The sequence below is a fragment of the Meleagris gallopavo genome, chromosome 14 (genome assembly GCF_000146605.3).
Source record: "Meleagris gallopavo isolate NT-WF06-2002-E0010 breed Aviagen turkey brand Nicholas breeding stock chromosome 14, Turkey_5.1, whole genome shotgun sequence".
Taxonomy (NCBI): Eukaryota; Metazoa; Chordata; class Aves; order Galliformes; family Phasianidae; genus Meleagris; species Meleagris gallopavo.
In genome coordinates, this window is record NC_015024.2 from 10420231 (window position 1) to 10443543 (window position 23313).

The 23313-nt window shown below is 41.6% G+C and overlaps 3 protein-coding genes across 5 annotated transcripts in view; 2 read left to right on the forward strand and 1 right to left on the reverse strand.

Moving 5' to 3' along the window:
* Positions 1-109: 109 nt before the first annotated feature.
* On the forward strand, positions 110-11275 carry TMEM43 (transmembrane protein 43). 3 transcript variants are annotated; one of them, XM_010718554.3, is made up of 13 exons: positions 110-249; positions 863-1012; positions 1808-1942; positions 2065-2159; positions 2286-2335; positions 4014-4083; positions 5701-5771; positions 5923-6044; positions 6652-6726; positions 6804-6905; positions 8380-8497; positions 9436-9645; positions 9974-11271. In XM_010718554.3, the coding sequence occupies exons 1-12, from the start codon at positions 238-240 to the stop codon at positions 9636-9638; spliced, it is 1203 nt and encodes a 400-aa protein (XP_010716856.1). In that variant the 5' UTR covers positions 110-237; the 3' UTR covers positions 9639-9645; positions 9974-11271. The 3 variants fall into 3 exon arrangements, with proteins under 3 accessions (XP_010716856.1, XP_003210172.1, XP_019475679.1); XM_003210124.4 differs by having other exon boundaries at positions 9436-11271; XM_019620134.2 differs by lacking the exon at positions 110-249 and adding an exon at positions 603-672 and having other exon boundaries at positions 9436-11275.
* A 1465-nt stretch (positions 11276-12740) lies between these two features.
* Positions 12741-23150, reverse strand: XPC (XPC complex subunit, DNA damage recognition and repair factor). Its single transcript, XM_003210125.4, is given in 17 exon segments — positions 12741-13687; positions 14343-14432; positions 14980-15073; positions 15394-15563; positions 16030-16164; positions 16582-16663; positions 16910-17070; positions 17545-18480; positions 18933-19022; positions 20172-20292; positions 20495-20652; positions 21137-21221; positions 21316-21439; positions 21728-21855; positions 22631-22820; positions 23049-23087; positions 23090-23150. Coding segments are annotated over 17 exon segments (2871 nt in total). The 3' UTR covers positions 12741-13480.
* Positions 23127-23313, forward strand: part of LSM3 (LSM3 homolog, U6 small nuclear RNA and mRNA degradation associated) — a 2308-nt gene continuing 2121 nt past the window's right edge. The window contains exon 1 of the mRNA XM_010718555.3: positions 23127-23253. Within this exon, the coding sequence (XP_010716857.1) occupies positions 23233-23253 (21 nt within the window). The 5' untranslated portion in view covers positions 23127-23232. The remainder of the gene's footprint in view (positions 23254-23313) is intronic.

A 23313-nucleotide genomic window follows, 5' to 3' on the forward strand; every position in this document is an offset into this window, starting at 1 on the left:
GCCCCTCGGCCTCTCCGAGGCGGGAAAGGAGCAGCCAATCCGGGCAGAGCGCGCCTCGGCGCTGGACTACACCTCCCGGCGTGCCGCGCGCGCGCAGCGTGGGAACTACGTGTCCCGGCGTGCATCGCGGCAGCGGCGGAGCGGGGAGAGCTTGAGAAGAGGCGGCTGTGGGTGTGGCTGGTGGTGAGCGGCTGTCGCCGGCGAATTCTTCGGGCTAGTGAAGGAAAGAGGCTGAAGATGTCGAGGAACGTAAGTTAGAGCGCTGCGTGTGGCAGGCTGCCCGTTCCCGTTGTCCCGTTGCCTGAGGCGCGGTGCCCCGAGCGGCTGTCAGGTCCCGCGCGGCTCCTGCAGAGCGGCCTCGCCTCCTGCCCTCGCTGCCCAGAGCTCTGGTGCGCCTCACACCCTACGGTGTTCGTTCTCTAACGTAGCAGCGCCCAGGGAGGCAGCGGCGGTTTGTTCTGAGGTCTCTTCTCGTACCCCGAGGTGCAGTGATTGTGTGGTGTGCTGGCACTTGGAAATGAAACGTGTTATTTATAGCTGTGCTGTAGCTGGTCTGGAATTTGGGAGTATTACTCAGTTTGTCACTGGGTGTGGATACCAAGTAGGGAATGTAGAGACAGACTGAAGGGATGTACTGAGCTGCTGTTATAGCCGTTGTTTTCCTCTGTTAAGGTTTGTTTATTGACTGTATTTCTGGTGTCAAAATTGTGGCAAGGTATTTAATAAGTGTGGGGAGGTTTAGGTCCAGTGCAAGTGGTGCAGTTTAGCAGTGGTTAAGCAGTTTAGCAAAGGTAAAAAGCTCGTTCTGAAACACACTGTCCCCTTTTATACCAGTGTTACATTTTTGGTTTATCTCCAACAGTTCTCTGATACAGGAAGCAAAAAAGAACATGTCAAAATCACAAGTGAGGCCAAGCCCGGGTTCCTGGAGAGGCTCAGCGAGACTTCTGGAGGCATGCTCATAGGACTTGGGACATTTCTTCTGTCCTTCTACCTTCTTTTTACCAATGAAGTAAGTGAAATACTATCAGTGCTTATACACAGCTGTAAAATGGTAATGCCAAGGTGACATTCAACTAGTTTTGTGTGTATAGTGTCACAGAAACGGTCGTGCTGAAGTTTTATTACTTCATCAGTGGGAAGAGAGCAATGTGCCTGGAGAGGCTGATGCTCATGCTTGGGATGTAAGAATGAAATCATAGAGCCACAGATGTTCTTGCTGTGGAACAGCATGTGATAGAAACAGTGGTTGTGTATGATGAGAATTAAGATCCCAAACCTATGAGTTCCTGGGGCTGTAGTGCTATTGAAAGAAGCTGAATGAGCCAGCCATGTTCAGTTCTTCTGTCTCTACCTTGAGGGAACTCATTTTTAGAGCTGTTAGAGTTTTGTTAAAGGAATTCATATTCAATGTTGTGAAAGTGAGGGTGTTAATTAATCTCATTGTTATTTTGTTTTGCTTTTGGACTTGGAGGAAAATGGTGAATCGCAAGCACTGGAACAGGCTGCCCAGGGAGGTTGTGGAGTCTCCTTCTCTGGAGATATTCAAGTCTCGCCTGGACGCCTACCTGTGCGACCTGGTGTAGGGAACCTGCTTTGGCAGGGGGGTTGGTCTCGATGATTTCTAGAGGTCCCTTCCAACCCCTACAATTCTGTGATTCTGTGAAGTGTGTTTTCAGATTATGCCTTGAGGATGAACATCTGAGAAGTCCTTGGGGTCTGCAGATCACTTGTCTTTTACCATTTTCACAAGATAATGACGTGCCATTGATTCTCCACAACTTGATTTTGCTTTTCTTGACTACAGGGACGAGCTTTGAGGACAGCTAAATCTCTTGATGAGGGACTTTCTCTTGTGATCCCTCTTGACAGTATTCACAGCGTGTCTCAACAGAATGAGGGGAGTCTGGTGCACTTAGCTGGCGCTCTGAGCACACAAAAGGTAAGTAAAACTAGCATCTTGGATATGGGAGAATTTCAAGTTTGGAGGGATTGGAGTGTTGAAATGCTCACAGATACCTCACTAATTCCTACTGACTTGTGTTTTCTTTATATTTCCAATAGCCTTTGTTTGATCCCAGCTATGGGCTGTCCATCCAGGCTGTCAAGCTTAAGCGCAAAGTGGAAATGTACCAGTGGGTAGAATATGAAGATTCCAGGTGAGTGAAACAGATCTTTAAAGGTTGTTTATAGGAATGTTGTATTAACAGAATCAGTTGAAACATGTATTTTGTGTTGAGCTGGTGCATGTGTGTGCTGTTTTGCTTCACCATTTTTCTTTGCAGGGAGTATGAAGAAAATGGTGAAATCAAGAAAGAGACAAAGTACTCATACAGTAAGTTGATCAACAGAAAATCCTTTTGTTTTTATGCCTGTAACTTTGGGCTTTCCTGTATATCTATCTTGATTTTGTTGAAAAACGTTTATTTTTTTTGTTGGGAAAAAAACTATTTAAAGAAATAAGTAAAGATTCTGTTTGCTAAGCGAATGGCAGCGTGTTGAGAGTTTTAGTGTTCATATGAGCTAATGAAAACCTTCAGCACCTTCTGATGTGTGTTGAGGCATTTGGCAAATGCTTTTTTGGCAGGAGGAGAACTGGAACTTCTAATCTACCTGATGGTGGAAAAATACTCTGAGTCATCGTATCTCTGGAGCTTATTCTCTGTGCTTCATTTATCCCCAGCTAAAGCCTATGGACATGTATGTGGGTGTGCAGTGATTTCTGGGTGTGATCATAAGAATACTCCAACTCAGTGAAGCATGAGACCCTGCAGCACAGAGATAGCTAAGGAGCAAAGCTAGTGGTGGTGTGAGCTATGAGGAACAGCCATTAAAGAAAAGAACAACAAAAAAATAAAAGCTATGCTCTCAGAATTGATGGATTCTGTCCAGTTGAAGTCTGTAAGTTACCAGGTGTTGTGGGTTGGCCTTGACTGGCAGCCAAACAGCACACTGCTGGTAGCTTGTTTCAACTGCAGTGGGACTGGAGGAGACGGTAGGAAGAAGAACAAGAGCTTGTGAAGTCAGACAGGGAGGTCTCTTACCATCGTGGGCAAAACATGCTTGTTTTGAAGAGGGCTAACAACATATTGTCAACAAAATTAAATACTTAATTAGTGATTTGGGTAGTAGCAAAACACAGTTATTCCCACTGTTTCCAGGCTCAGATTCACTTCAGACATCTCTGCCCTTGTTACCGCTTCAGGTTACACTTGGTGCCTTAAGTGAGGCAGGGAGCAGTGTGGGTTTACAGTCTCTCTGCTACTCTTTACTCCTCATCCTTCTTCCCTACTCCAGGAAAGGCCACAGATGCCACCCCTGCAGCTCTCCCCACAGGTACCAGAATCTTGACACATAAACCTGGTACACTAGAATATCCTGTACAAAGATCCCCACTCCAGTGTTTAGCCAAAGTCTCTTCCTTCCTCTCTTCTCCTCTATGGAAGCATAGAGCATAGTATTTAGTACAGAGACTGCTCAAAAAAAGGGACTTAAGTTTTGTAGGAGTTGCAAGAAACCTACTTATACCTATAAGGTACTACTTATAAGGAATGCGCTCGGGGTGTGGAGAGACTGCTGTGACTTGAATCAAAGCAGTGTTATGCATCTGTGACAGTGGTATGTACAGGTATCTTCTCCGTTTTACTTGACTCCACTGAAATCTGCTAGCTCTGGCAGAAATCCCAGCTTTTCCTTGCTTGCTCCCAAAGTGAGGAGCCAGGAATTGAAGCCTGATCAGGGAAGATGCCAACAGCAAATCTCCCACCATGCAAAGCTAAGTTATAATTTTATTCCTGAAGTTCCTTTTCTTCCTAAGTCCTTCCATTTGTTGTTAATGTATTAGGAAATCAGATTTAAGTATCATTATAGACTATCCCATTATGTACTTGATGTTAAAAAGAAAAATATGAATGTAATTTGGAACTGATTCATTGATTTAGAGATGTCATCAGTAACTAAAATCCGAGTGGCAGTTATTGCTCTCTTCTCAACCTTCATATCATTTTCCTTAGATACTGAATGGAAATCCGAAGTTGTGAACAGCAGGAATTTTGATCGAGAAATAGGACACAAAAATCCTAGGTAATTTACCACCTAGCTCAGTCCCTCTGGATTCTGTCAGTGTATCCAATTGATGATGAGAATTCAATGATAAATCTTCACGACATAGCAAAGTAAATGGAAACTCTTTGTCTTTTTGTAGTTGGGAGAAATTAGGAGTAGACAGCAGTTCAAAGCTGCCTAATGGAGCCAGAATCCAACGTTCCTGATGGAATGCTGCTCGTTAGTAATGGCTTACATCAGGTTGCTATTTTCTGGTGAACCATGTGGATTGCATATGGGAGAACTGAATGGGTTTCTTTTTGACTTTGTCTGCTACTAGTTCTTCTATTAAAAAGAGTGAGAATAGCAAGCATCCCACAAGCTTGCCATACCACTTGCCTGCTGTTCTTCTAAGCTAGCATGTATGAACTCAGGCTTATTTATAGGAATTGCCCACATATAATCAGTTTTGTGTTTCTCTCAGCTGCAGCATTTTAATTATGCTACAGTGTGCCATTTTTAACATTAAGTTTTAGCTTGCTTGCCATTCTCATAGCACATGTTTGGTTCCTTAAGATGCAGGATACCATTTGGTAAAAAAAACCCAAACAGGACTTAAATGAAACTTAGAACTCCAGCTAATGTCCAGAACTTTATTTTGGTATGTGGGCTCATCTGAATAAACTGCCCATTATTTGGAAGTTTTACCTTGGGAAGAAAAGTGAAGACCTATATTTCTAGTTATAAATCCCAAGTAGCGTAGACCTGTTAAGATGAGAGGGAATGCAAAAAGGATGCACAGATGGCAAACCTTGTCTCTCTTCTCCAAACACATTTTTTTGCTAATGAACTTCTTCTCCAAGCATTCTCCAGTAAATCCAAATTTACCCTTGAATGTAGGGAATATTTTTTATTAGTACTATTGCAATATATAATTAAAAAGTGCCACATCTAAGAGCAGTTCCACTAATTATAGTGGTACAAACCTAAGTGTGGTGGATCCTTGCCTGAAACAGAACTGTGTATGCAGACATGCTGAGCTGTAGAACTCATACATACCATTAATGAGACTAATGTAATTGTGTGCTGCACATCTTCTTCCTTCTGCCCGTCCGTCTTCTCTGTTTATGTGACTTAGGCAATTTTGAAAATAAAATCTGTTATTTACTGCCAAGGACAATCCAGTAGGACTGCTTACGAAAATGAAGTCAAGTCTGTAAGGAAAGGAATCCAGAATTGGGAATTTAGTTACTTGGCCACAATGTAGAAGTATCCCTATTTGGATAAGGTTTGTGATCTAGATTTCTTTAGCAGATAAGTTAAATATTGCAAGTATTCATCTGGGAATGTGATTAATTCAATGTCACTCAAAAAACATAGGGTCAGTACAGAAAAAGCTAGTGAATTCTTATGGTGTGAATAGAAAGTTGGTCTGGCTGATGAGGTGGTCATATCTTGACCCAACTTATTTTAATGGTTCCAACACTATAAAGTCAGGATGCAATTTCTCAAGGATTTGTTCTCACATCCATTTAGTTTTTTGAGTTTAATCCTGATGTTTGACACAGTACCTTTTATGTGCTTTATATTAAATACTGTAAAGCAGTAGTTTGATCATAGTTACAGAACTAATCAGGAGCTCTTTCTGTTCCCCAGTGCGATGGCTGTGGAGTCCTTTACTGCTGTTTCTCCTAACGTCCAGGTTGGCAGCTTTGTTCTTTCCAAAGGTAAGAATTGCTTTGTGTTGACTTTGCGTTGTTTGTTCCAACAGCTGCAAACTTCACTTATTTCTACAACGGTTACAAGTGATACTAGGAAGCCAGCCTACAAACTGACTGTTAAACACCAGACCTGAGCTTGGTTCTTTGTTCTACTTAGGTCTTGTGGATAAGATTGATGACTTCAAGCAGCTCAGCTTGGCACACCTTGAGGATCCACATGCTGATGTTACCCGGGGAGGAGATTATTTTTACCACAGCGAGAACCCCAGGCGTCCAGAAGTAAGATGAAAAAGATAAAACCAAAACAGCAATTACTATTGTGTGAAAAAAGAGTGCTGGAGTATGTCCCATTTCTTTTTAAACATGTAGAAATTGGAGTGCAGAGAATCGCCAGGACAGGACCATTAGTATGAGTGACTCCCTTGCAGGAAGCTTCTGATCCTCCTTGCACTTTCATTTTCTGTTTTTGTTTCTTTTTTTGTTTGCCATGCTTTTAGATGGAACAACATAGGATGATGTTAGGAGGTGGTTTCTACTTCTGCCTTATTGAGTACAAAGTTTGTTCCCAGTTAGTGCTGCCCGCCCTTCTTTGCCAAAAAATGAAATTGCAAGGGATGAACGTAGGATCTATTTGATGTTAATGTGTTCCTGCACCTAAATCAGAGAGGATACTGCAAAGAAGCATTTCAACTGTCTTGTTTTAGGTATCAACTAGACCCCCCCCCAAAAAAATGCAGCCTGGCAATCCTAATGGTATCCTTTGGCTTGTCATGAGTGCTCAAGAAAAGTGATGATACAAAGAGTGTTCCTATTAAGTTTTCTTTCCCATGATTCTCCTTTGTAAAGAAAACTCTCTGTTGATTTCCAATGCTATCCTTATTTGTAGGTGGGAGATCTTCGTGTCTCATTCTTCTATGCCGGTCTAAGTGGACATGACCCTCACCTGGGCTCACCTGATAAGGTAGATCTTCAGCTACTTGTGTTATCCAAGCTCTGCCCCCAACTCAGTAACCAGTAACACTTTCCCTTTCTTCCAAGGTGACTGTGATTGCTCGGCAGAAAGGTGATCAACTCGTTCCATATCACACCAAGTCTGGAGATGTTCTCCAGATGCTCTACTCTGGGGATCTCTCTGTTGAGGTAAGATATGTAAGATGTCACACTCTATCAGTAAGAGGTTGAAATTGCAGATGGTAGTGCAGAAGCAGCAGTGAAATAAGCTTTAATTCTCCTTCAGGCCTGTTACAGAGAAGGAGATATAAACTTTGGCTTTTGTCTGTGCTATATCCAGGTCAAAGCATTATAGCCTGTGTTTTCCTTCCCAGTTTCTGCATGTTTTTGTGTTGCTGCAAAATGCTGTACTTTACCTGTTAGCGGTATATAATTTGACTATAGTTACTTTTGTTCTTTTTTCCCTTTTTAAAAGTAGCTATGGCTAAAGTAACTATTAAAAAAAATAAGTCAGCTTAAAGTAACTATTAAAAAAAAATAAGTCAGCTTGTGTTTCTGCTATTGAACATCATTTACTCTAAGAACTGTTTCTGTGCCTTCTCATTTTGGTTTGATTTGATTTTTGGTAGCGTCCCTCTTGCACACAAACACATGCTTTTGAAAAGGTCAAAAACAGTAAAAATCAGGCTTTAATTAAACAAATCATAGGGGAGCTATCCGCTCTTCAGCCTCTCTTAACAGGGAGTTTAGGCTTGTTTGAAATGTTTATTGCTACTCTGACTGAGAAAGGACCTTCAGGCAGTGCATAATGCTCCAATAAATCCTGCATGCTCAGGCAATTTGGTGATTCATTGACTCCTTCTAGTAGGTTGATTTCCATTAATGATTGCTTTGTGCCCTGCTGTAGAAGTCCCAGATGTCAGGAATGTACAGGATCTGCCAAAAGCAGACAAAAAGGCTTTATTTTTTTCTGAGTTGAAAGGGAGCAGCAGTAGAATCAGCTCTCTGCTGTGAGCTCTGAACCTTCATTAATTACAATTTCATTTCATTGGAAATGAACTAAAAATGAATAAATTATGGAGTCCTTAGGCATATAGGTTGTCAATCAGTCATTTCTGTATCTCCCGTGAGTGCTTTATTATTTCTTGGCCACCTGCATGTGTATTTTTTATATAGGAAGAGGGGCATTCTTGCAAATAGGTGCTTTATGTTGGTGAAATATACACATACCTTTTTATCTTTGCTTTCCTGTACACTGCTTGTTTTCTTATATGCACCTTTCCTTCAGCCATCTGTGGATCTTGTTGCCTTTTCTGTCTTGCTGGAAACGTAACATGAAAGAAACACCTGATTTTGTTACATGTACTACTGCTGTCTTATTTTCCACAATAATGAGCACTGAAACTCTATGCTTTCTGCTGTGAGTACAGAGAGTGCCTGAGGGTGTGTGTCTATCTTAATTTAGATAAATGCAGGTTTCCTTTGTGCTGCACTTTGAAATCTTGTGTAGTGTGCTTGGATATTGATGTAAAAAAGGCCCTGAGGAATGAGCTGCAATGTGTTTTCTACTGTTGGCTCTGACTTGCTTTCATAATGTGCTGGAAAGAGATAGATCTCAAGAGAACTTAAGTATCATTACGTGCACCCTGTTACTTGCTTTCAGGAGGTGTTTCAGAAGGAGCATGAGAGTAACACCATGAAGACCTGGGCCCTCCGTGCAGCAGGCTGGCTGACAATGTTTGTAGGCATCAGCCTAATGACCCGGATCGTTTACACTTTGGGTAGGTTGGTGACAGAAAGCTAAAATGATTTAGAAATAGGATCATAATCTGGAATGTCCTATGTTGCTCACATGTGAGATGAATTTATTTGGAGGCCAGGAGGAATCTTGTTTCTTTGATCTTTGGTTGGATTCAGTCTGAAAGTTACTATAAAAATAGTAGATAAACAGCAGCTCAGCACCATATGGCTGCTTTGTGAACATAAACAACCACTTACCTCTCTGCCAGTCTCAGAAACTCCCAGCCCCGTGCTACCTGAAATTAGAAGCCAGAGCACAAGTTGGGCTGGTTATTCCAAGTCTCTCTCTAGCTTCTGCACTCCACCCACTTTCTACACAGGTATACAAGTGGTCTCCCCTCAACAGGTCTTAATTAGTGGTTACATAATAACTTGTCTTTCTATTCTGTGGTACAGTGAGTGCTGCAAAGAGAGTTTTGGTTTTTCTCTTTGATTTAGAGGAATGCTGGAATAAAAGCTTACAGAAAAGTAGGATGATGCCTCAAACTTTGAACATCAAAGCTATCATTTTCTTTGGTATTCTGTGTGCTGGTTTTTTTTATTATTGTTATCAGTATATAGGCAACTGCAAGATCTATTATTGCCAGAAATTGCTTTTACCCTGCAAATATTCATTGCCATCAATTTGTTCCATAGCTGCAAGACTAATAGTCTGTGTTGCCTCATAAGGCTTGGATAAGACCTCAGACTTAATTTTGCATGACTTCCTGTCTAAAGAGATGAGGACGCTATTGTCTTAGATGTTCAGATGTTACTTATTTATCAAATGCCTTGAGGATGTTCTCCTGAAATGCCTTATCCAGTGCCCTACTTGAGTCTGCCTTTCAATTGCAATAGATTGTGTGAATCCTAGGTGTAAGCAAGGAGTCCTTGTAAATGACAATCAACTGTTTTATTCCTTCTTTAATTCTTTCTGCAGTGGACTGGTTTCCTGTTGTTCGAGATCTGGTTAACATCGGATTGAAAGCTTTTGCCTTCTGTGTGGCCAGCTCACTCTCACTTCTGACTATCTCCATTGGCTGGCTCTTCTATCGCCCTGTCTGGGCTTTGCTGATTGGATTGCTCTCTGTAGTTCCAATTGTGGTCGCAAAATCCCGTATTCCACCAAAGAAGCATCAGTGAGAAAGAGGTACTCGGGTTCTGCAGTTCTGCACTGTATCCTGGTTAGGAGCTTTTTAAGTGCATTTCTGTTCTGGTTACATTGCTTACAGTACATCGTGCTTCAGCAGTGTGAGCCCAGATTTGGAGAGGGGTTGCAGTGTGGCTGTTGATAAATGTGCTGTCTGTGAAAAAGATTTCTGTGTTACTTGTAGGAATTCAGTGACACTGACTTCAGGAAAAAATAACAAACATTGGGGAACATCTGTATTCATTATAAGTCAGTGTAAAAGTAGCATTTATCTTTCACCTCTTACTAATTCACTCTGATTTGAGAACTGGCAAATTCTCATTGGCAGGTGGGACACCTTGTGTATTATGGACAAAGTGGCAGCTTCATCGCATGGACTGATGTGAAATCCTTGGGAAATGTGTGTGTACCTGCCTCTGACAGTCCCTCCTTCTGCTACTTTTCTCACTTGTACAATCATGTATACTACGTTGGCTAAAGTATTTGAAAGTGCATTGTTAAAGGAAAAACAACTTTTGACACAATACTTCAGTAACGTGGATGCATTTGAGCTGGGGATTTTGAGAGTAACTTGGAATCTCAAGTGGCCAGGTTAGCAGTGCTCTGAGGCAGGGAAGATATGTCAGAAAGCAGTGACTTTTCTCAATTTTTAAAAAGGTCTCTGAAGGTGTTATTGGTTAAGCACCCAAAATGATGGAGTTCTATAAAAACACTGAATTGCTCTTATTTAAGGAGACACTCAGAGGTCACTCGCCTTTAATTTTAAAAATAAAGCTTGCTGCCTTGAAGTACAATTCATTAACTTCTATAATTGAATGTATATTCTTTAAAATATTTGGTTTTGCTGTATGTAGTTTGTTTTTTGAACTTTGCTTGGCAAGAACAATGAAAATATTCCATGAAATTAAATAATGAACACATTTCTGCCTGATTAGATTTCATAGACATAGTGGCTTGAATTTTGAGCTTTATATCATGTTAATACAGCTTCCTGTAGTGTTGCAATAGTTCAAGCTTACAGGTTTCTGCTGTAAATAGTTCTTGAGTTCAGGCGACCTTGTAGTGTTTTGAAGTCTCTCTAGATAGCTAGTTTGGCTTCCAGATGTGCCCTACCTACATGTTTTTCCTTCTATAAGTACACATAATTCAGTACAAAAATGTCTTCAGCGAATACATTTTTCGAAATAGAATTACGACTGCATTCCCCATACCAAAGGAAATTTGCTTCTATGTCTGTTCAAGTTAATGTTTCCTAAAAATGTTACTACATTGGAGGTTGGGTTTATAAATCATAAACATTTTGAGATGTAGGAATTTGTTATTAACTTCAATTACCTTTAATTCTTTTCATTCTTGTGGTCTCATGTTTTCAATTTCAGCCTTTCTGCTGGTGAAAGCAGCAGTAGTGAGTGAAAGGCAGGGCCTGAAGCTGACCTGTGTTAGTGACCCCGGGCAGTCTCTATCTGCTGCTCTCTTTCTCCATCCACTCCTCTGGGGAGAAAAACAAGTTTTGAACAGCTGTTCTACCAATGATGCAGGAAACTAGCATTACCATATTGGAGATGAAGGTGTAATTTTCTACAGAAGTGCTGAGCTTTTTGTATATTTAATAAAATACAATTTTCAGAAAGTTGGTCTGCAGGCTTCTTTTTCATTACCTTTAGCACTGCATATTTCATGTCCAGGAACAACATCCAAGTGCGTGGAGGATTAGTTTGTAACTCTGGATGAACAAGTTTTCCACTGTTGGTGGAGGCAAATTTGCAGTTGGGTTTTGTATAACCTGTAACCTCACAGCTGTCATCTGGTCCGTATGCTTGATGATAAGGCTGATCCCAGCCTACCAGTGGTGTTTTCACTCCTCTTCTTTGCTCTTAAGAAATAGCTTCCTTGCCTCCATAGGATCATCTGAGAAGTATGGTCATTTGACTTGACTGGAATCTAACTTTTTTTTTTTTTTAAGTAGAGAGTGGAGGCTTACTTATGCATGCAGCAGTTTAGAACATTTTCATCTTACATGCTCATCTGCACACAGAAATGTGCAAAACTGAAGAACTTACTATTTCCCAGGGTAGGTATCCAGGTGGAGCCAAAGCTCTCTTTCATTGCACGTACACAAATATTTCTATTGAAACAACTGAAGCAGTATTTTTCTTGCCTGCTTAGCACAATCTGACAGAATGTGTATCTGCCTGTCAATAACTGTTCCTTTTTGCTTTGCTCTCCCTTAAACTATATCTACTCATCTTTTGCATGCTTAGTTTTAGAGAGCTGTCTGAACTCCTAACTTCATGCATTCAAGTAAAGTAAGTTAGGAAGTGCTGAGTCACTGTAGTACAGCTGCTACCAGCTCCCTTTTGAAACAAATGAAACATTACTGATGCCAGCTGGACTTGGATCCTTGCATTCAAAATACTCACAGTGTACCGTGCTGTGTAACTGTGCGACCATTGCCACAGAAGGAACTCTGTCCTCTCCCGTCCACTGAACTTTTACCACTTCATGTGAGGTTGTTTTTTTTTTCCTTAAAGTCTTCTATGCAATGCTGCCTACCCACCAAACTCAATGTTTTCATTTTAGAAGTCAGTGGTAAAAAGATGACCCTTAACATTAATTCTGCAGTATCCTGGGACCTGATTTGTGATTTCTAGAAATAGCACTCTTACAGTGCTTACTTATATTAGAGAATCCTTACAGGTAAACTGAGCTGCTGCCACAAGAGAGGAGTGATAGCATTAATTAGTTTATTTTGTTCTACAAATATAGTACAAAAATATGTACTTTTTTAAGATAGTTAAATGAAAGCCATTTTCTTGCATATATAGCCTTTCTCTGTAACAGTATTCAGCAACAAGTAGACTGGATTAACCTCTATTTTTAAAGAGACAGTGTACTTTCTTTTTAAAAATACAGCAAAAGACAAAGGAGTATTTCTGCCTGTATAGACTTAACATTCATCTCCTAACAGTTTTTAATTGTTTAGGTACTGGATAACCTTTACAAAAGCTGAGTTTCACTGACTTCCACTTCTGGCAGTAACACTTGGCCCAGATCTACATGTTTGGTTCCAGAATAAAACTAAATAGTCTTGTTAATCAAAGCTGAAACAAACGTGTATATTTTTGATTGACTTAAGATGACATATTTAATCTTAAGTTTGCAACGAAGACAGGGCTTCTTCTTTCTAATGCACAAGATATCTGAAAGTAAGGGAAGACTGTAGACTGAAAAGCCAAAGTTGAGTTTTCACAAAAGGCACATGTATTCTTTAGAAAGGAAGTTTTCAGGTTCATCCAAATCTTGATTGCAGGCTGCACTCCACATGAGGTATTTCCCCTCTCTGTAATGCTGAGACTAGAACTCTACTCACTACTGATTTGGATAAGGTATGATTAAAACACCAAAGAGGATGTAGTGGTTTCTTGACTAGCTTAACACAGACTGTTAAATAGCAGCTGCATACTTCAGTTCTGGGCAATCAGGAAAAAAAAATGGTGAGGAGAAAATTGGGAAGAGGCAGTGCTAATGGAAGTAGTGCCTCAGAATACATTTGTAACAGTGTTGAGTGATACAGAGGAGCGCAAAAAAGCCCAGTTGTGTACAGATGGTGATCTTGGAAAGTACAGCAGCACATCTGCTTCTCCTAAGTTCAAGGATAAACAGATGAACTTAATTACCCACAATAGCAAAAGATTCTTGGTGCTGAATTTGGTTGATTCCCCGATAGCTCAGAAATGCAAATGAACAGCAGACTAAGTCTTTAACTGGCATAGGATACTTTTGTTGTGACAATTCTGTTCTTGCATTGGGAAAGAGCAAGAAATGCTTGTACTTATCACAATTTCTCAAAAGGAAACAACTGTGCTGCTTCGTCCTTCTTTTCCCGCTTGCTTTTTCTGGTTGTCTTCTCTTTCTGCTTCTCTGCCTGGCGATTTCGGGGCCAAAAAATTTCCATATCCCCTCCTGCAGTCCCTGAATTTGGGCCTTCTTCATCAGAGGAGAATCCTGCTCCTTTCTCTGTCTCAGGTGCTGATGGCTCAGCCTGGGGGAAAAAAGAAAAAAAAAAAGAACAGGCACGAAAATGGAAAATAATCATTTGTAGCTGCTCCTTTCTAAAAAGGCTCATTTTCTATCACAGTGACTCTCAGTGACATTCCAGAAGTTGGATGCTCTGGCTTGGGTTTCTTGGCCAAAGCAGTGTGTTTCTATTTCTGGATGTCAAGCACTCTTTCAACAACAAGCTAAGTATTTTTGATCAGAGATGAATAAAAATAAACTAGCTTTAAAAAGATCATGCTTTTCACCTTTCTAAGTAAGGAAAGGATTAAGAACTAAATCATCTGATTTCGTAAGAAAAGAAAAAAAGTAGCCCGCTGACCTTGCTAGCTATATACATGGCTTGGAGGAAAAGATCCAGGGAGGGAGATAAGTCAAAACAGAAGAGCAATATACAAACAATGATGCTTTGGGCAAACACTAGTCTCTTCTTAAGCAATAATTAATCTTTCATGGAAATGACTGTGTTGGTTTTCTGCTGTAGGCTTTTTTTAGTTGCTAGTCAAACATTAAGAGGAAAACTTCAAAATGTAATTGCTTAAAAAAAAAAAAGCCAGTGCTCCTCTGGTAGACAGTTGGAAATACTAGAAAAAAATTCTCTTAGTACAGAAAATGAAAGCACTAACAGAGATGCAGAATACCTTGATGGAGAAGCGTTGCTTCAGTCTCTCTCTAATGAGAAGTCCTTTTGTCAGCAACTTCCAGTTTCCCAGAGCTCTCTTCTCACGCTTCTGTTTGTTATCATTATTGAAAGAAAAAAAAAAATACTATTTTAAGTTCCAATGTATTAACACTCACAGAAGACAGAAATTTAAAGACTTTAAAATGGAACTGAAAAAAAAAAAAACACCACAACACAACCTCCAACTTAAATGTGTCACATCAAAAGATTATAGGCTGGTAGGATTCTTAGGAATAAAGTGTATTGGTGACTGCATATCTGCTAAACACATGAATTACTGTCACTTGCTGATGTGTGTACTGACTGTGTAAATTACACTGGAGCCTCCTTCAGAAGTTTAACCTCATACACGTATGCCTTACTTTTGTTCCTCAGCAGCTATGGAAAGCTATTCCAAAATACACTCTATTTCAGAGACTGCTGCACACTTGTTTGCACTGCAGTGCTAAAAGAAAACCCCAAATGAAGCATTCGGGAAATGCAAATTGCCTCTCTCTTCACAGAGCTCTGTCTGTTACATATACAGCCTACCTTTGATTGTTTACAGCTTAAATTGAACTAAGCAGTAATAAGGTGCCTGCAAAAATAATTCTCACCTCCTTCTCCTTCTTTTCTATTTCTGCTTGTTCATTCTCCCAGGCAGCAATGAGCACCTCTTTATATTCTTCACAGACAACATAACCATCAGTACTAGGAAGGAAAACAGAACCCCCTGTCAGCTACTAGAAGAAAAAAGAAAGGGAGCAAATGCTTGCTGACCCCACCAAACCAAAAGCTGCTGACCGAATGGGCTAGTTGTCTCATAGGGTGTAAATGTGTAATTTATCACCTATTCCACCCCCCCCAGCCCAAAGTGCAGACCCTATGAGTGTATAAGGTCACTTCTGCGTGCCAGGGCCATTGACTCTACCACAGGTAGCACAAAAGAGAAGGATGTGTCCTCCATGGCACAGAGAATACAACTTCTGCACATCAACATTCATCGCCTTAAATAAAGCACCTTTACATACACTGCGTGTGAGTAGCCACCATGGAAGTCAAACCCAGTGACAGCTTGAGCACAGTCAATGTCCAGCTTCCGTGCCAATCTGTTCAGGTTGGGGAGCCTAAGCTGCACACAACCAACAGGTAACATAGAGGGCAGGAAGAGATAGACGTTTCCATATTCATTCCGAGGAACCTGGTATTGCAAAAAGAAAGAGAAATGATGACACTCCTGCCTTCTGGAGAGAGGCAAAAATCTCTGCTTCAATTCAAGGTCTCTCCCCTCTTTCTGACCTGTTGCATTCTACTCTGGTATTCTATTAGTATTCATATGACAAGGCACAGGCTAAATTTTAACTGCGTGGTTGTCTCCTAATTATGTTCTCTGACCCGGCCTCGTTACTCTGGCTATAATGCTGAAAACTAGCAAAACAAAGATGAAGTTGGAAATTACATAGATTAGAAAGCTGGACTTAGGAATAAAAGGCATCGATGAAATTTTCACCATTCCCTCCTGGGTTTATTTACCTCAGAAATCTTAAGCCTGAATCCAGATATTATTGACTGATCTCACCTTTGAAACGTGCAATTCTCAAAAAATAAAGCCCACAGCTTCATAAGAAACAGTTCCTTTAACACCAGCCCTCTGCCTTCCTGGCTACCTTTCCATCCACTGCTATGGGTGGCTGATACTCCTCTGTCTGCCAGCGACCAAACAGTGCCAGGTCCGCTTTGTCCCGGTTTGCAGGCTCTGCAAGGCGTGCCTTCCTGGCCTGGTTGGAGTAGCCCTTCACCATCTGTGCAAATACAATGATCAAACTTGTAACAGCACACAAACAAGCTGTTAGGGATTTCAGACTTTCCCAGGATAGCAAAGGAGAAGACTCTGGAAAAGAAATAATGCCTACTTCCTTCCTGTCTTCAGTATTTACCTCTCATAAATGATAACCCACAGCTACTGTGCACTATGGAGCAGGATTCTCAGTTTAAGTGAAAGTCGTAGGATGCCTTTGAAGATGAAAAGGGTGCAGTTCTACAAGATACCCTTGGGGTACAGACACAGTGGGTGAATGGAACCACAACACAGATACCACATGCAAGCAAGAAACCCACATCTGCTAACAGAAAGAATAAAAAAGAAACCAACAACAAACAAAGCTAAGCTTGATCTTCAGAGAGCAGATGTTGCACAGGAGGAAGCCAAACCCTCTTACTTTGTAAGGCACTTCTCCAATCCTCACCACTCGAGCCTGCTTAAGCCAAGTGTCCTTGGAGTGAAGCGTGTGTACACAGTCTCTAAAAAGACCAAAAGAAAGCAAAGACTAGCATCAGAGACTTCCAAACCGTTATTCACATGCTAGGAATGGTTAAAAAAAAAAAAAAAGTGTACCTAAGTGGTATGCAAATTCTGAGTAGCTAAATGTCTCATGCTGTCTGTGCATGTGGCCTGTGTCTACTGCAAATACCACTGTGGTCAACACACAAACTAGCTCTAATTTGTTACAAAGATCACAGACACACACAGCTATGTGCACCACTCACCTCGAATAAACAGCCTCTCCCCTGCAGTACCCTAGGATAGCAGCTGACTCAGGATAGATGGCCTGATATTTCAAGAGATGCCTCTTCAGTGCATACAGAGGGTGGTTTTTGTACTCTCCAATTGCTGTTGGTAGAGGCTGATCCTGAAGCTTAACCTGAAACTTTAGGAATTATGCAAAAAAAGTTATTTCATAACTACGTTGCACTAGGCTTTTCAGAAATTAAGAATGATCATAGTGTGGAAAAAACATTAGAAAAATAATCAGATGAACCGAGGGACCAAAGAACTCTTGTTGCAAATAGACAGTTAGCTGTGCACCCACATCTACGTATCTTAAAGAATCTGCCCAAGAGTAATACCAGGCTGTACAGAAACCATGTCATTAAGTTTCCAACATGGGCTGCCCAGTGCTTTTGCCGTCCAGATTTCTCTGAACAGCCTCCAAGCCTCCATTTGATTATTACTTTAATCTTATCATTGCATGCTCCCTTTAAAACTTGCTCATTCTGAATATTTCAAGCTCAAATACAAACCTCCTTCCTCATGGAACCATTCCTAATGATTTTTGCCTGAACGGAAATCCAGGGACTGGGCCCATGCTATTAAATGTCCCATATAACTTATTATCATTTACCTCTGTTTCCTCCTTCTTGTCTCTGTCTGCAAAGGGACTTTTATATGGCTGCAGTGTGTCTTCCCACCACTCAGGATCCACACGTTTCTTCCTTGTCGTGGTCATCCACACTGGGTCGTATCTTTGTGTCACATCCTTGACGCTCCCATCATTGTCAAATCCCACAATGTAGGAAAGTGGCTTTGTGGCATACGTGAAGCACTGCTGGGGCTGGCCAACAATGCCATGAACGCAGTCTACACACACCCACCTGTCCTCACGTTCAAGAAAAACCTCTAGCCACTGGTCTGTGCCAACCACTTTCTGTACCATCTGCTGCCCATCATCCTCATCACTAGAAATTATTTTGTTTCTCTTTCTCTGTGCACGAGGCAAGCTTGGAGCTGCGGTTTTTGCTGGTCTTGGCTCAACTCCCAAAGAACATCTGGATAGCCTTGATTCCGAAGTCTCACTTTTGGGGCTTTTCATAGTCATTACCTTTGATTTCTGGGCACCTCGTGAGCTTCTCCGCTTTTTAGAGACAGTTTCAAAGTCCTCGTCGGAGATATCACTTTCCTCTCCTGAAATCTCAAAGTCAGAAACACTGCCCTCATCACTTCCACTCTCTTCTTTGTAACACACTTTGGAGGCCACTCGTCTCCGCCGACTGTTCTTGGGTCTGATCGGCACATCTTTTTCCCCTAGACCACTGTCCTCATTCCCAGTCTCCTTCTGTTCCTTGTTGCCTGTTGTCAGTTTTGACTTGTGTGTCCTTTTGGTCTGAGCACTTTTTGTTTTCTTTGACTCCTCATTGTCTTCTTCACTCCCTGATGATTTCTCATCCCGTTTGGCTTTTTTGCAGGGGCATTTTTTTGCCACAACTTTGGGTGTTGTGCCTGAGCTCTCCTGCCCCTCAGAGGTACTGCTGAGCGACTGCTTCTTGGATGTGCTTTTTTCCTGCAAAGAAAGAGGTTAGGTCACTTCTACCACGCATAAGAATACAAAAAAAAAAGAAGAAAAAAAAAAGACTGAGGTCAGCATAAGGTAAATGCAGACCAAAGACTGGCCAGAAACACGGTCAATTTGCTTATCTTAGGGTCTTGAAAACTTCAGGCAAATGACTGAAGGAAGATGTACTCCAGCAATATTTGCTGTGAAAATTTTAAAGAAACTTAAAACCACTAAAGCATGAGAAGTCTTTGCTTAAACATATACAATAGGAGGTGGTTTGTTTTTGTTTTACAAAACAGGAAACCTAAAGATTTGCATCTGCTGCAATACAGACAAAAAACACTGTCGTAACAATGCTTCATGCAGTGATTCACCTCAAGTTATAACAGCCAGAAAGCTTTGTTGCTCTTTTTCGGGAGCAACCAATTAGGGAATTTTACACATCGAACAAAAACTACCTTTGCCTTCGTCTCCTTGAGAGGAATAGGCTGTAAGGACAGCACGAGGCGACACAGCAGCTGCAACGCCCTGAGAATAATTAAAAATATCTGCAAAAGATAAAATAAACCATGTTCAAACATTTTTTATTTTTTTTTTAAGGTACATGAAAAAACAACTTGAAACTCTTTCACATCCTGGGTTCTGTCAGAAGCCATTTTCATTCCTGTCTTTCACCCAGTGCTGTAGACACTGACACAGATGTGTAGCCCAGCTGCTATAGCATCAAAGCACTGTACTGTTTTCTCTGGCTCTTATTTATGTTACAACAGTGACAAAGCTCCTGCTGCTAACTCACAGAAGAAGAGCCAAAGCCTAAAGAGGCTAAATGACTCACCCTGATAGAGCAGGCAGTAAGACATCCAAATCCCATCTATCCTCCACCTGCCTCCCATTCTTGAAGCAAATTGAATAAGATGTCTCTAAATCCTCCCTCCTAAAGGTAGCCAAGGCCAACTATACACCATCAACTGAACCCAGAAGAAACACCAGCTATTCAGAGCATGTCATTAAAGTCCCAGCTGAGAACTGCCAACTGCTTTCCTGCATGGGACTCAAAAGAAGCTGCCATGGTGAGTGTCTAAGCAAGGCTTGCTTTGTCTTTACCTCCTACCACAGAAAGTGACATTTTGTATTTGCACAGCATGGTTGCAAAGATCACAAGAACCACTTCCTGCGCTGCAGCACAGAAGCTGCAACATCTCACTACATCAGCAACAGGGCAGAGCTGCAAGCCACGCACCTGCAAAGCAGCAGCTCTTTCAAATGTCCTGTCAATTTTATCTCCTGTTTCTCCTTCCCATGATTGTTTTAACAAAATAATCCAAGAATTTTCTTACTCAAATTAGTACTACAGGAGAAACCTTGTTTTCCTTGACTTATACTGCTAAAAGCAATATGAAGAAGCCATAGCATACCTATAAATAAGTAGTTCTATGCACTATGCAAAGCCATCCACGGAAGAAGATAAACCATGCAGTGGTACCAACAAGAAATAGAGGCTTCAGTTTTAGTACAGTTCAAACTGAAGAATTTAATCGCAGAAGGATTCCAGATAAAAATACAAAACAAAGAAGAAAAAAAAGGAATCACCTCACTCACCAACCTGTTTCTCCACACTGATTCTTCAAACACCACTTTCTTCACAATGATCTAGCATCCAAATTCAGCAACCAACCCTGCACTTCCCAGTCACTTACATGAACCAACTCTTCATCATCTCGTGCAGCATAGATGGCAAAGCGCCTCTCCAAGGTCGACTGAAGGGGCTCTCCTTTTTCACTGGAAAGTTCATCATTGACAGTGAAGGTTCCAACAAACCTGAAATGTGAGATACCTATTTACTGTCTACTGTTGTGAATGTACTCTTAAACTTCACAGTTCATCCTTTCCTTCTTTATAAAAAACAGTCTTGTGTTTAAAATCAAAAAAATCAGTGAAGAATTGTAATTACATGTACCCCTGTCCCTGAACCATGGCTCTATATTCTATGTGATAGTAGGACTAGGAGAGAATATATTACCATTTCACCAAGTTGGAAATGTAGAGAAGGTCCACTTGGCCTGCAGGAACTTTTGTGAAGTGTATGGGGATGATGGATAGACCAATGGCATGAAGATCTGGCTGGCTGCAGATCCTGTTCCTATAGAAACCATTTGCTAATAAACACAAGAGGTGAACCTGAGAGAAAAAAGTTTCTATAGTGAGTTCACAAGAGATGTTCTTTGCTGGAACTATTGTCCATGGTGATGACCAGGATGCCTCTAAACGCTCCTTTTGACAGAGACAGGCAACAGTGAAACCTCCCAAGGACAAAACGGGTGGGCACAGGACTGACCAGTGTCCCAAGGCAGTAAAGCCTTGCAGTACCTGTCAGTGTCTCCTGTTCTAAATCTGACTGACAGTTTAACCCAAGTAGAACAAGCAGGTGCACACAGCAGAGAAATATATACCCTACTTGAATCTTAAAAGTTTACTAATTCAGTGACTGATGTTTCTAAGTTACAGTTGAGGAGAAGGCCAACGAGCACCTGTCAGGAATACAGCCTTTTTATTTTTTCACTTCTAGCCATGGCCCCAAATTATTTTATTCAAAAACTACTCTCTTTTTCATTACATATCAGTTCAGAAATCTCAAGCACAATTTTTTCTTTGTGACCAATACCTTGTGTGTGTCCTCACGAACCTCCTTAGTGAAACGTTTAATCATTCTCCGAACATAAGTCTCAAACTCAGCTTTCCTTTTCTCTCTGTATAAGATTAGAAAATAAAAGGATATTATGGTTTCTTGTGTATCCACCTTCCTAGATTCCTGAGCTGCTCTCTACTGCCTTCCGTTTTTACCTTCTCTCTCTTCTCTTAAGTTGTTCTGGGGTTTCAATCTCTATCTCAACAGGATTGCTTGGCAGCACCACTGCTGGAAGAACAGCACCTTCTTCTAACTTATCTACGACAGGCTCCTGGAGTTCTGGGAAAAAAACAGAGTATTACTAGACAATACATGAACAATGAATAATATGGCAACAAATAGTCAAATTCAAAGCACTACCTTTAAGGCAGTAGTTGTATGTTTCTTTCCTGCTTTAGAACTATTCCAAAGTATTGAGAGATAAGAGCTTTTAATACAGATATGCATGTGAGGCATACTCTTAAGTATACAAAGTATACAAAATGAGGAATGGCTCAAAAAGCAAATTAGAAAAGGACCTATTGCATACAAGGATATTTAGAACTTAAATAGACATGCAGTTGTTACCCTCCACATCCTCCCATTCATCTTCACTTTCATCATCATCATCATCAGTATTGTCTTCATCCATTTCTTTTTTAATAAGAGATTCTCTCTTCAATTTTATCTCCTTCTGAGAGGCCTTCGGTGAGTCACTATTAAAATTAAAAATTGGCTTTAGCAGCAGGAAGTGCAGAGACTTGTTCATTTAAAAATGGAAGAGAAAGAAAACAAAAATGAGGAAATAAATGAAGTATCATCTCTGCATCAGTAACAACAGATGCAAAGGTTTTGAGTATTTGACAACTGAACTGTGTGTGTATGTAAAGTGAGCAATCTTTGCCGTGAATAACTGCAGAATAACTGTTGAGCAACAGTGTTTCAGTGCAAACACAGGTCCTGGTTCTGACAGGTTTTTTGAATGAAGATGCCTGAACCTAAAAAAAAATGACCCATCTTTCCTAACAGCTTGTATGAATGAGTTCGTTCAACCATTTGTCTTTACTGAAACTTCACAGCGCTAACACCCAATGATTTGGTTGGTCAGTTTCATTCTTCTCATTAATACATTCCCCATAGAAATCTCCACAGGAAGACCATATACCTCACAGCAATGTTTCTGTTCATGCTAGACACCATAAAACCTCCCTAGTCTTACGTAAAAATAAATGAAATACTACCTTACAATCATGACACTGATTTGAAGAGGCTCAGGTATTTGCTTCCCATGCAGATTGCCTTCCTGAGACCGATCCTGCCATCAGGGAGGCAGTACTTCTGTACAGCTGTGTGTCACAAAGTAAACCAGCTTAATGTAACCCCTTCACGTGAACATCTGCAGCAATGGCCCTACACAACAACCACAACATCCGACCCACAGTGAGGTACAGAGAGCATGTAATCATCACGATGAACAACAGGTAAGCTCACCTGCACGTTTGCTCTTTGTGACGAGTCCCTTTATTTTCAGGGCTTTTCTCATTTTCTTTTGCTCGCCGTTTTTGTTTTGAAGGCTTATCTGCTGACTTGGCAACTCCAGCATCACCATCGTCCTCCTTCTTCTTAGCTGCAACTCCGGCTCTGCTCTTCTTTACGCTGGGTTTTTCCTCCACAAAATCACCTGCATTGGAAAGAAAGACGTTTTCTTCGAGGACACGATCTCACCCCTACGGACACCCGCAGCGATACCTCCGCAGGCTGCAGCAGGGCTGAGCTGCAACACAGCCGCCTCCAGCCCCGGCCAGGCGGAACGGCACCGTCCGTCACTGGGGGCTGCCGAGCTCCGGGCTGGTTGGCCGGCAGGCTGACACTCCCACCCGAGGCACAGAACCAGGCGTCCCGCACTCACCCTCTTCGCGTTCCTCCTCGCCGTCCCGCCGCACTCCCGCCCCCCCGGCCGCCTTTTGCCGGCAGGCTTCCGCACGACGGACGCTTTGCGCTTCCTCGCCATAGCGGCGAGCAGCCCGCCCCCTCGGAGGGGAAGAGGCCGGGCCATAAAGTCTCGCGAGAGAGCGCGGGAAGCGGTTTGAAAGATGGCGGACGAGGTTGATCAGGTGAGCGGGTCCGCGCTTCTCTCCGGGCGAGCGGCGCCGCTGCGGCCGGCCCGGCGGCGG